This window comes from Trachymyrmex septentrionalis, unplaced genomic scaffold, assembly GCF_001594115.1.
Source record: "Trachymyrmex septentrionalis isolate Tsep2-gDNA-1 unplaced genomic scaffold, Tsep1.0 scaffold20, whole genome shotgun sequence".
NCBI lineage: Eukaryota > Metazoa > Arthropoda > Insecta > Hymenoptera > Formicidae > Trachymyrmex > Trachymyrmex septentrionalis.
In genome coordinates, this window is record NW_017305180.1 from 2477035 (window position 1) to 2491439 (window position 14405).

The 14405-nt window shown below is 30.4% G+C and overlaps 1 protein-coding gene across 4 annotated transcripts in view; it reads right to left on the minus strand.

Moving 5' to 3' along the window:
* Positions 1 to 14405, minus strand: part of LOC108747746 (FH1/FH2 domain-containing protein 3) — a 164661-nt gene that overhangs the window by 90238 nt on the left and 60018 nt on the right. For all 4 annotated transcript variants that reach the window (XM_018485443.1, XM_018485442.1, XM_018485445.1 and 1 more), the window contains one exon: positions 1305 to 1420. In XM_018485443.1, the coding sequence (XP_018340945.1) occupies positions 1305 to 1420 (116 nt within the window). The remainder of the gene's footprint in view (positions 1 to 1304; positions 1421 to 14405) is intronic.

Genomic DNA, 14405 nt, shown 5'->3' on the forward strand with positions numbered 1-14405 from the left:
TATAATGTTAATATGAGTTAGTTATTACGGTATAATATGTATGTTATATAGTAATTACAACCATTTCTTTTCTTCCTCAGTGAGTACTTGTGAGATTTTTTAATTGCTTATATTATCAAAAATAGATAAAAGCAATCAAGCCATTTTGCTAAAATGTGTGTGTGTTGATTTAGAAACAAATTCTGATTTAAAAATTTTGTTTCTAGAATTAAAATCATTAAACAACCAATTTAATTATGATTAATTTTGTATTATATGTAATTGCCAGTTAACTTTTAAAGTATGTCATTTAAACCACAATATTTAACGCAAGATAAAGAATGTAACTTTCTTTTAAATTTATATCATGACTATGTATATATGTGTGTATGTGTGCGTGTGTGTATGTACAAGTCAAATAAATTACATTCCGTTACTGTATTTTAATTAAAAACTTTTCCTCCGCAAGCGAAAACACTTTAAACATCGTTCGCAAAATGACTCGTGTTCAACGCAAGCTATTCTTTTGTTTTATCACGATGATTTGCATTTAAATTCTATCTGCGAACTATTCTTTACATTGAATGTATTGTTTAGAAGAAAATTACCTCTGTTCAATGTTCACTCGGAAATCACAAATTAAGCGTGCTAATTATTCAACTCTGTAGAAACCGAGGTAAACACCTTTTGCACAACTTTTTCCAATGTATTTGCCACATTACTTCGAGGTGGACTTTCATTTAACAAGAGACAGACTAATCAAAGTGCCATTAACTTTTCTTTTAAAATGTATCGCAAATCTCTCTGCTGCGATTGTGCTTGCGAAGGCGCACACTATCTTCTCCTCATCTAAATATCCTTCATTATTCCGGCGACTCCACGTTCTACTGTTGTCCACAATGACTCTACTGCTGTCCACTATGTGATTATCCGGGATCTAACCGCGAGGGGCTCGTAAAGACACAGGACCAACTTCAGGTGGCATGCAAGAAAACAACTATCCCAGGGTGCAATTAAGCGGGCACAAATGGCCTCTATCATTACGCGCAGTTGAAGTAAATTACGAGAAACTTCTCTTTCTAGTTGCAAAATAAAAAATAAGCATCTATATACCACAAATCTAAAATACTTCGAAATAAATCATAAAATTTCTAGAAAGAAAACTTATATTTCGAAAATATGAGCGCAAATTGTGAATTACTTCTTTTTATGTTGCATACATATAATAATGAAGCTATTTATCAGCAATTTTTGCACTAATAATAATTAAAAATATAAAATAAATATTAAGTAAAGATAATATAAATATTATTGGCGACACTCACCTTTCACCTTCATGAAAGCCCTCAAATTCTTCCTGTTGCTCATTGATGGATGCCTCAAGGTCCAGGTAAGCACCATAATCGCCGCCCTTGTACAACTGGAGCGCCGTGTCATCGAGCTGTAACACAAGTAGCAAGATACGTTGAAAAACATGTCTGTTTTGCGTGCACGCGGCCGGCCGCGGAGGTAATCGCGCCATGAAAATTATTACCGCGCCGATCGTTAGCCGATTTTCGCGTAACCACCATCCATTTAAAAGTCGCATTCGCGGTGGAATAAAGTCGACGAAACACAAACTTATCGACAAACTGCATGACGACTTTTATTGCAAGCACGCGCGAAATTCGTATCGACAAATGAAGGAGTCTATATAGGTCTTCAAATTTTTTAATAGAAAAAGGAACGGTTAAAAAAGTTCGTCAAAAAAATGAATGCCTCTCTTAAATCGTTCAATTTAATCATACGATCAAGTTCAATGCATGGATTTGTAAATCAGAATAAACGATTTCTTTCATTGAAACATCAAGGCTTCCAAAAGAGTTCTCAATTCACGTGTAGCAGTATTACGGGTCAACAATCCAGACTAATGCGACTAATCTGCTAAATTTATCTGTGGATCAGTTGGTCCACATACATCGTTTCTATAAGCAAGAGATGATAATCGCTTGGTTTAGAATCAAGTGATTCTCGCCAAATATAAATCTCTCGCTTATGTATATCTTCTTAAAATATCAAAATTATATTTAAATATAATTTAAAGAAATAAACACACATAATATATATATTTTTTATTATCTAGGTACAAAAAATAAATGTCATAATAAATTTTTTTATTTTTTCTAAAAATAATTGTAAAGGTTTTGATATTTCCTGTTTTTTTTTCATTCTTGCAAAATATAAAAAAATAAAAGTAAAAATATACGTTTAACTTTATTTAGCAGTGGACTCTATTGTTCAATTAACCCTATCCTTTCCTAATCTCGTGTCATTGGAAATTTACCATTCCATTATTTACACACTCAAAGAAAAATCACAGTAATGAAAAATGCTGAGTTCACAGAAGCAACAAGTTGGCTTATCCCCGATTTTGAAGATGCGACGGGTGTCGCGCATGAAAAAACGAAGAAGCGCATGGTCGACAAGCTCTGTACTAGTGGAAATTCGCGACCTGATCTTGATCAAATCAAATTCTTTACGAACTTCGAATTTCCTGGGTAACAATCCGTTGTCGACCTTGTTAAATCTACCGTCGAAGACTCGTAAAAAAAACAGCCGGACCAACACAGCGGCCAACATAAATCCCGCGCGATCACGTGTCTTCTCCTAATAGCTGAACGAGCCGAATCGACCGACGATAAATTACCAGAGGTAAGTAACCCCGATGAAAACGACGACTTTCTTCCGGTGCGTTCTTTTTTTAGGTCGCTTCCTTCTTTTATGAGATTAAGATCCGTCAGGTCCAGCGCAGCACGTTGCCAGCGGGGCATGACAGTACGCTGGGACACGCACGTTTACATAAAATAAGATGAGAGCAATGTAGGAAAACAATAGATGTTCTACATACTAGAGCCAAATCTATTTTTTCTGATATATCTGATACAGTGTTAGTCAAAGATCAACTAGTTACTCGTTTATTGATATAAAGTAATCCGGTTTGTAAAGAAAATATTATTTATAGTTCGTATAATACATGTAATAATTATTTCAATTGTAAATACACATATATTTGTAAGAAAAAAATGAAATCATTTATTGTGACTCAACGTATTTTAAATAATTTAATTAAATCACATTTCAAATTATTTATTTATTGTATCACAGTCGAATGAATGTTACATCTTACTAATTAGCAAAAATTATTAATTTTATTTACTATAAGTTAACAAAAGATTATAATAAATTTTTTTTAATTTTAAAAATGATTATTAGTGAACACATCTTGGTTGTCAATTTCGCTCAACTGTCAAATTTAATAAAACTTTTAAAAAAATTCACATTTTTAGTTTTATTTGATTTGACTGTCGAGCAATTACGCTCAACTATCAATTACGACAACCAAGATTCATTAATAATCATTCCCAAAATTTAAAGAAAAATTGGTTAGAATCATATTTAACTCATAATAGATAAATCAATATCGTTCTCACCATTAGTAATTAGTAATTATGTAACACACATTCGACTGTAATACAATAACTAAATAATTTAAAATGAAATCTAATTATTTCAAATACGATTGAGTCACAATTACGATTTCATTTTCTTCTAAATACGTTTTAAACTGTCTACATTAAAATAAAACAAAACTACACACAAAAAATGTTGTCTTTGCATAAACGTATTTAAATTTTCGTTGCGACAAAATGTAAATCTCAAGTTGACATGCTTTATAGTAAATAAAGAACGGAAGAGAATAATCGCGTCGTACTACGCACTGTCCATGAAATCGCGACACCGCGCATCACTTTACGAGAGACGACACGGCGCGAATATGTTGTTGACCTATATTTCTAAAAATCTCAGCTTTAAAATAGTAACGTCGTCAGCGAAGCATCCCGTTCAACGTGGTGAGATGTCAGCAGCCGCCGCCTTACATTGCTCTACGCTCTGCTCTGGAGCATACCGCATGGGGAAACCACACGCACATGCGGCCAATTGCGCAATACGTCCGGTATCAATTTCGAACGTGATCTTCGCCCTTTATGCAGCAGTTTACCGAAAGGATACATTACCTCGGTATATGCTCTGTGTGTTAAACGCCAATCGAGGGAAATTACAAAGCTATGAGTAAATTAATCTTTCATTACTGAACATTTATCTGATTAACTGTTTCAGTAGATGTAATTACTTCCTGTTTTCAAAGCAAAAACTGATACTGATTTTAGACTTATGATAGTAAAATTAATGTACCTATATTCATACTTTATTTCTTAATACCTCAAGAAAATAAATATTTAAAAAATATCGTATAAATAAAATGAGAAATAGAGAATTTGATACTTTATAATTAACATAAAAATAGAAATTTTTCGCAATTACTATAAAAATTTACGTCATGCTTATGTAAATAACAGTAAATAATTCGATAAATGAAACTATTGAAGTAAAAAATGTGTTGACGAAAGTACATGTAATTAATAAAATTATTTTTTTATAAATTTTCATACGCGAATGGTAATCGAATCAAATTTTTTAATATCAATTTAGCAATTCATACAAAATAATTTTAAAATTTTTCTGTATCATTAAAAAACTAGAAAAAAAATAGAAAATTATATTTTAACGTTTAATAGGTCAATATTTTAAAATATCTGAGGTGCAATTCAAATAATAAAATTAAATTAAAAATATTTAAAAATAGTATTTTTTAAATAATATTTTCACTTATAATTTGATTTCTCTCCTAATGAATTGCAATAAATATGACAAATAAAACTTCATATGAAAATGCGATTTTTTTATCTTCAGTAAGCAGTAGTCGAGCAGTATGTTGCATAACAGTTCAAGTAACATGTAAACGTCGACCTTGCACTATATCAGATTGGGCTTCCCCCCGAATGTATTTTCATGGACATTCTCGTTGAGACGCGTCATCCCGTAGGGTTTTCCTCTATGTGCCTGTAGGATCACTTTGTTTGCCCGAAGCCCATCGAGTAAATCACAAATTCCCTGTTGTCATTCGTCTCTTCTCTTCAAGTTTGTATCGGTAGCGAATCTCCTTAGTGAATACATAACTGAGAGAGAAACGGTGATTATACGAGCTTATAAATCTCGTTGTCAAGACGAGAGATTTAGAAGTATTCGTCTGCATTTACTGAACTGATTACAAGCGGAAAATACCAAACATCAGACGAACATAATTTAATTACAAATGCAATATTTTTTAATTGTAGATATATTCATCTTATAGTAAATCTTATTGCAAAATTTATAAATTTTTGTTTTATAATTTTACAGAAAGTTTAATGATTTAAAAAATTATTAAAGTTGCTCGTTAAAATACACAAAGAGTAATTTAATTCATATAATTTAATTCAAATGCAATACTTAATACCTAATTTGATTGTTTAAAAAAGCAGAATTATACTGCAGAATACGCAATTTTAAAATTAAATAATCCAGCAATCTATAATTTCTTATAATCACTGTATAAAGTCGACATTTCAGAGAGACAATATGTCGTAAATAGAAAAGTACTGCTATTTATTGTAGGAGTAATTAAAATATATTAACATAATGTACTTGTCCAATATAAAGTGTAGTCGTGAGAATTCAAGGCATCCTTATTAATTAATACAATTAAATGTAAAAATAGATTTTAAGGATATGTTGGAAATATCACGAGGTAAGAATAACGAAATCTGAGAAGCCGCGAGACAATTAACTGCAACGCTATTCGTGTTCTGACGAAGTCGTTCTGCTCGACTGTGCGAAACTTTCACGACTATCTTCCTTTTTTCTCTTTACATTGCACGCCTCAAGAATAAATTCATGCAAATTTATTCGCGTAAAGACAAGTTAAAGAAGCAGTTCAAAATTAGTTTAAAATAAAATATTGACGTACGTCAGCTCTGAGACGAAACGAACGTCTTACAAAATACTTTACAGCTAACGGATACATTTTAGCACTTTATTTGCAAAATTTCGATAAAAAATCGAGACTTCAGCATTCACTTTCCTTGATTCTTGTAATTTCTAATCTTAAAATAAAATTCATATAATCAGAAGTATGTACTACAAAAAGCTCTTAGCTGTAACGCGATATAATAAACATACAATTTCAATTTAATTCATTTCAGTATAATTAATTTATATCACATCTCACGATTTTGAGATTCATCACATTTCAGAGAAATTTCTGGAGCAAATAATAATGTAACCGTATATGCTTTTTTTTCTTTTCGCCATTTGTGATTCTTACTTTGTTCAATTTCATCCACATTTTATACTTCAAAATAATTTACAATCATAATTTTGACAACATAAAAATTTTTATCTTTCTCTTCTTTGATTTTAGGAAAATTTATACGACAAATAATCTTAGAATGTCGTGAATTGTTATTTATCGAGTCGTAAGAATAGTGTGAACGAAGCCACTGACGAGCGTTGTTACACCTTCTAGGAACCTGACAATCGCGATATAACCGGTCGTACTAACAGCGCCGTCCCTATCTTTCCTTTCCTTCCGCGATTACAGATGATTATAGGCCACCGCATTTGCGATTTCTTGCGTTAAAACCCGACAAACGCGACCGCTGCGACGGCTTGCCCTTTCTTCGGTCCATTCGTTCGAGCAGAGACATTGATTATGGTATAATCCGCGTCATTCCGATAAAAACTATGTGACGACGTAAAATACAGCAGATTGTTTTAAAGAGTAACATAAAATAATTTATAAAAAAGGTTAAAACCAAGCAAAATCTATCAAGTTATATTTATGTAGTTGGAATTATTTCCAACGTTAATTTTTATTAAAACAAAACGTTGTGATCTAGAAAGATATCCAGAATAAATAAAGCTGCATAAATTTGTACGCTTTTAATTCTTTAACTATAAAATACTGTGAAAAAGAGCATCAAATAAATTTTCTTATTATTTTATATTTTCCAAAAAAAATTGTTTTAATATTTTCCGAAAAACAAACAGATAATAACATGTACAATATACATAACAGATAATAACGCGCTGTGAGTCATGTTGATTGAATTATTGAGATCGAAATTAATGGCACAAAAGATGGAGAAGAAGTCGATGGTATTCTCATTAGGATCAAAGAAAAATCTGAGTAATAATGTATGCAAGATTTGACATTAACTTAATCGTGTCGACGCCGTAAAGTAGCATCATGAGTTATTATGCATGTAAGAGAGATAATAAAAATTACGGGAAAAACGCAAATTGAATATGTGCTGAATATTGCACTTTTTTATCGAGACTTATCCGATATTATTAAAAACATTCATGAAAAGTATATAACAAATTACTCTTAGTAAAAACTAGAAGTAAATGAAAAATTACATTTAAACTATATAGGATTTTAATAACTAAAATCAAATCCATCTCTTTAGAATTTTAACAATGATAGAGATAAGAAAAATCAGAAGAGTAAAGTATAATTATTATTGATTGACAATAGTTGAAGTAGATAATTAATATCTTAAAAAGGAAGGAATCTCGGAAGGAATCTTATTTTTGACTGAAACGGACCTCAGTGCTTAATGATATTTATATGTACAAATACATTTTCTAGTTCTATAAATTGTGCGTCGATTCGGTTCATCAGACTTGAAATGCAATCATAAATTGAAACTGGAAATAAATCATAAATTATATTAAGCGTTAATTAGTAATGAAACTAATAAGCATTTTAAAAACATTGCAAAAAAACGTATTGCGGAAGATACTTCAAGATTTAAACCTAAAATTACTGATTTTTTCGGATATCTTATTCGATTCGATCATCAAAATATGTGAAGATATTTGTCACAATAAGCATGTAACTAGTGAGAGAGCGTCATTTTTCAACAAAACGTATATAAACAATTATAAGTTGAAATTATACAATTAGTTAGTCTAATTTCTACTTATAATTCTTTTACTTATATATCTCCAGCTTCAGTATGTTGCAAGTCTGATACATGGAACCAGTGCACAATTTATAGAAAAATATATATATGTGTATAGGTAGAAATACATTATTATAAATACCAAGATCCGCTTCGATCGAACATATGGTTCTTTCTCTTATTTGATTACATTATAATTCATCATAAGTATATAATCAATGTTATAATATTGTACGGTAGATAGCACTGTAAATTTTGCATGTCAACTTTTCCTCTATCTAATCCTGTTTGGTGCCAACTTATCTATAACTACGACTAGAGCCACTCTCTCCTGCAATTAGATACATATCGCGTGTGTAACGATTGAATGGCTTAAGTGCGATTGAATGAGATTCTTCTTTACAACGAGATTCAAGCAACATACGAGAAGTCATTCGTGAGTAGTTAAATATGCATTCCATTCGCACTACAAAGAATTCACAGCGGGCAGCTTCCTACGCGAAAGGTGAAGTACGCGTATATGCGTTAGTGGCAAGTCGAGCATGACAAGCCTCTTACCGACTATAGCGAAATCGCGTCTTGTAAAACGAGCTAACCCTTTCGAAGGTGAACAAACTGCCGTCTAATTTTAACCTTCCCCAAGACGATGCAAAAAAAATAATCGTAGCTGTTGTAGAATTTATTGACAATGTGGCGAATCGAGTTCTCGGCAACGTTCAATCATTCATGAAGTAAAACAGGTTCCATTGAGACTTTTCGAGCCCCCTGCATCAAAATGAAAGTGAATTTATGTATTCGGATGCATGATTCGATATATTTTCTATTAAAATTTTCATGCATGCACGTGTGATTAAAAAACAGTGAATAACGATTAAAAATAGAATATTAGTTTATGCGAACGTACATATATCTTTTCATGACGCTAATAGCGATGCTGTCAAAATTAAACTCCAATGTTTTGATAACTGCGAAATAAGAACTTTATATTTCATTGACGTGAAGATTGAAATTGATGATAAAAAAACTGAAATGTGCAATATCAAATAAACATGACGTACGAGCAGTAACAGTTAACAGTTAAGTAAGCAGGTTCCATTAAAACCGTAGTAATCTCTTTCTTGCAATGAGGAAATGAAGGTGTCTCTATGCAATTCTGAACCCTCGAGGGTTCGCTCCTTAATACAGGTGGCACTTGAGACGAAGACGTGGCAGAGAAAGAAAAAATATACGAATAATCTCGGTTGGGAAGCTCTTTCTTTTCCTAGTAGTTCTCTCTTTCTCCGTTTTCAAGTGTTTCAATTTGGAGAACTCGCTGCGAGAGAACCCCTTTGTTCCTATTTCGCAGCTTCATGCACGATAAAGAACACGCTCTCCAGAGCTACCGCATCTCGGCCCCGGGCCTCTTTTCTCCGCTGCATCTCTTACTTCATCTCGTATATACTGCGACGAGACTACCCGTTCATCTCTGGTTTCTCCCACATGCGTTTTAGTTTACTTCAGATTATACTCGCTATTTGTAAATCATCGCGCTTACTCAAAGCCCGAAGCATTTGGTTATTCTGTATGGTTTCGTAAGCTTCGGTTTCGCATCGGTGGCTACCGTTGCGTAATCCTCTGAATGATAGCGGAAAGTGCACATGCATCTCATGCTGCTAATATAACTGATAATCTTTCAATTTGCAAAAGATCTTAACAGAAACAAATGTGTAATTGACGGCAGACAGAAAATTGAATTATCTCTGAACAAATTCTATCTCATAAGTTAATTGAAGAATTTCATATAATAAATTTAATAAAAAGCGGTTTCATACAATATCAATGTCTATCGATACAAATCAAAATCACATTTCACTAATCAGAAATATCAATTTTTTTCTAATCTATTGGAGCTATTTAAAGATCAATTATTTTAAAATAGTAAAAAATTAGCAACGAAAAAAAGCGATGTAAAGCAAAAGTTATGTACTTCTAGGAAAACTGTTTTTGACGCTTTACTTTCTGAACAGATGCCGGCATGTGAGATGTTTATATAGCTGCACCAGACCGACCAACCAAAGCGCCAAGTTTTTCAAGAGTCAGTGTCCTTGAGATCCGGACGATTCTTTATAGACTTTTCAAGGATACAAAGTTCATAGACCTGCACGATTTCTATAAGATAAATCAATGTCTTTATATCAATCGTACTAGGTTTGTTAATTAATCACAAATTGGATATATTACTATCTATTAATTTAAAAAATATTAATAAGAACAAAATATATATGTATGTCCCTACACTATAATCTCTAAAATTTATATTCAAATTTTATTTTATAAAATAATACATTTTAAGATTTATAATAATTAATATAAATTTACATTGATGTTATATACTAGTGATGATTTAGCATAATAATTTCATCATTTATTCAAGATAAGTAAAAATAATTATTAATCTTTTCTCAGCACTTCCTAGCAATTATACCCATACGGAAATTACTGTTTCGATTAATAAAGCAATTAATAGTTACATCGCTAAAACGTCAAAACCATACAAACCAATTGCTGATGAAATTGTTACGAAACGCTACGTTAATCACTGTGGTCTGTTAAAGTTTCGTGAGAACAGAGCACAAACGGCTTACCTAAGTTGAGATGATTGAACCATTCTGCAAATCAGAGGAACTACTTCATGTTGGAATCGTGGAGAAAGAGAAACAGAGAGAAAGAAAGAGAGAGAGAGAAAGAGAAAGTAAATTAACGTGTGGTATTTACATGTGCAAAATAATTTGTCTTCACTTTTATTCCTGTGGTTTCTCAATTATAATTGTGAGTAGTATGCAACAAGAATTGCTATTGTTTATCTTATAAAGATTTACAAATTTTTTGAAATTGTCTACAAAAAAGTATATTTATACATAAATTAATAAAAAAAACATTTAAATTCTAAATTCAATTAAAGATAATATTCGTATTCTAAATTTTTAAAAGACATTTTTCTAATTTTTTATATAGTTATTATTATTAAAATTATAAATAGAATTTTATAATAGAAAATTACAATAGAATATATGTATAGTTACAAAAGAATTTGTGTTCTAATAAAATAATATAAGTAGTAAATAAAAAAGTAATGTATTAGATTAGCTAACAGGAATTAAAGAATGATTTTTTAACTAACGCGGAAACATAACTAGTAATTTTAAAATACTGTTTTACAAAATTTGAAATTATTTTCTATTTCTGATACGTTTCACACATTTTTCAACCTCGTTTCCAACAGTAGAAAAAGTAGCTAAGAACGTTTCCGCATATTTAATGTTATATAAGGCCATTATTCACAATCAATTCTTATATTTAAGACAGTTTTAAGTTGTTATAATATTTTAAGATGTTATAAAACAATCAAAGAGCTGTATTAGCATCTTATAACATTACTTAAAACAATCTTAAACTATAAACGGACTATGAATAACGCCCTTAATCAAGTGTCTAAGTATTGAAATTAATTAAATTTCGTGAAAATAACATTGATTCAGGAAACACGTCACTCACTCGTTGTGCTTGAAATCATTTCGACATTTCGCGCAAAAGTATAAAAGCACTTATTTCACGTTTGCAAAGGACTTATAATTCGCATTAATGAAATTAAACAAGTTTTGTTCGAATTTTACCACAGAATTATATAGTTTTTTATTGGAAATGATTATGTCGTAATTGTTAAGTATTCTCGAAATATATTATTTTTCAAATAATTACAAATAAAATTGTAAAACATTATAAAAATCATCTATTAGTTTCTGTAATTAGCGTTATATCCAAATTTAAAGCTTCATTTTTAGCATTTTAATTAATGATTTTTTTCTGCTATTATTAATGATTGTTTTTGTTTTAAATATGCCAGTAATAAAAATATATTGATTTTATTTTATTTTAACAGTTGTTTTTTTCTATGTGCAATAATATTCAATTTTTAAACATTTTCACAAAGTAAATACCCGTGTTTCCTTGGAAAATGCAGCTATTAGTCCGCGAATTGTTGGTTCCAAGCATTTCCTCCGGCACAAAATCTTTGTAAATCACTGTAGCAGAAAAATGCACCTCTTCTCGAAGATAAATATCTCGACCTAAATTTCGCGCTAGAGAATTAATGGTTCACAATAAACAAAATACGAAATAATAATATGACTACTTATTTACATCAGCAATCTCGAAGTTTCTATCTTCAACTGTAATATTCAAGTTATATAAAATTCCATTATTAGAAAATTAGCATTTCTTGTAATAGAAATTATTAATGACAATTGTAATTACAAAATATACACAAAAAATATATCATTACAGTTTAATTTCCACTTAATCTACTTTCGTTTAAAGTAAAATGATTTTTGCGCAATCAACTATTATTGTTTGAAGACTTGAAACATAAAATAATTCTTGCGCAATCATTAATATTATTATGATTATTTCCAAACTAAATAATAAATTTCTTCTTAATGATTATATGAACAGGACGTAAAATTACGTCGATATTTTCGAAGCAATTTTCACGGTTGCCTGATTAAAGCATTGAAGCAGAAGATTCTTCGAGATGACTCAATAGCCTAATAAAGAGACCTTTACATCACCCATTTTGCACTCTGAGTAACATGTCATTTATTGCGCGTCTGCATTTGCCACGTGAGAAAGTCGCACTTTTTCCGTCACGCTGGAAAGTAAGATCTCTTGCCCATTTGAATGTAAATCCGGCTCTTGGCCTTGTTCTCTTCGGCGCCATAAAATCGGATCAGTTTCCTCTTGCGTTACGTGTTACACGATCCTATGTACTTTCGGATCATAATATACTTTTATTTAAACATGATACAGGCAAATGGGAAACAACGCTGATATGAGAATCTGAAAGGCTTCGCTAAACTCTCATATGAGGACTTAAGAATCCTACGCTAAACAGCTGTTGATCTTTGAGATTGCACTACTACGGCTACGTTAGAGAATATCGTCCTTTAACGTAAATAAGATTCTTATCTCTCTACCTAAACCCTTTCAAACGTACAGTAAAAAATTTGTATATTTCTATTGAAAACGGTTCACTCACGTTCTTGTTAACAGTTTGTGTTGAATTTTTTAATATGTTTAAGTGTTAATTTAGCATAATGTGATTATGTTATTTAAAGATTTTTTGTGAAATTGATATTTAATGTTTTTTAGTGCCAAAATGAAACACATAAAAATAATGTGTTTTAAAACGTAAATTCTAAAACAAATGAATAAAATCCGTGTTAATTTAACATATCATAAATATTAATTTTCTGGCAAAAAATATGCTTTCACGATTTGTTTACAAATTGTGTCAATGTTATCTTTCTTTGTATTTATTCTCTTACATAATATTTGTGTTATCTTCTAATATATTCATCTTGTGTAAAATTAACTCAAAAAATTGAGTAGACCGTTTGGGACATGCGATTTATTTTAAATTCAACACTTTTTTCCAACTGTGTCACTATTAGAAATAAAAAAATATTTATTTTAATTAATATATATATATACAATATATAATATATCAATAATTATATTACATATGCTCTGAATAATCTAAAATTTAGACTTTTGAAATTAATTTTTTCCGAAAAAAAAAATTAAGTGATATCATCTTCCTTTATGTTTCAAACGTCAGCATTAGATATCTCAATAATTTTAACCTCGATAAGCTTATATACTAAAATTTCGATAAAATTTTTCAATTAGGAACAGACGTTTTTAATTCAACAGCGATTTAATTAATTTAAAACAATTTAAGGAAGTGAATTAATTTTTCAAATTTGTTGAAACAGTAGACTAATAAAGAAAATGGAAAACGTTATTAAGTCATTAATCTGATAGATCAACAATAACACAACGACATTGTTAATTAATTTTAATTAGCATTGTAACATGTTACTATGCCAAGTTACTATGCGAACACAATGGCAAGTATATTAAGAGCTAAAGTTAGTGATATCTATCGCACAGAATGATGTAACACCTTTTATGCGTTTACAAGTGTAAAAAAAGTTTGCGATTAAATTACATGGACAGCTCATTGCCTCGCGTTAGCACAAGCGAACCATACTACTGAACAAACTAAGCAAGAAATGGCAAAAAGATGTAATTACACGCGTACTACACGCACACAAAAGCGTCTTGCATGGATATGTAGATAGCGTCTTAATCTTCTTCAATGTGAAAATAAGTACCTACAGATCTTGATACGGGACGACATCGCAGTCAGTATTACGATTTAACAATTATTTAATAAAGAGATAATTTTACATCAGTAGCGGAAATAATCACAAAAGTAATTTTGAAATCATATATAGTATTACTGTACCAATGAAAGTGTGAAAAGCTATTAAACATGATGACAATCCATCACATAAATATGCATTTATAACTATGTTTTCACGCTTGTAATTAAATATTTAATAGTACATAAAAATAAAAATATTTTTTTTATACTCTTTATTGCAATTAAGATGTTTAAAATTTGATAAAAATATTATATTAATAAAAAAAAAA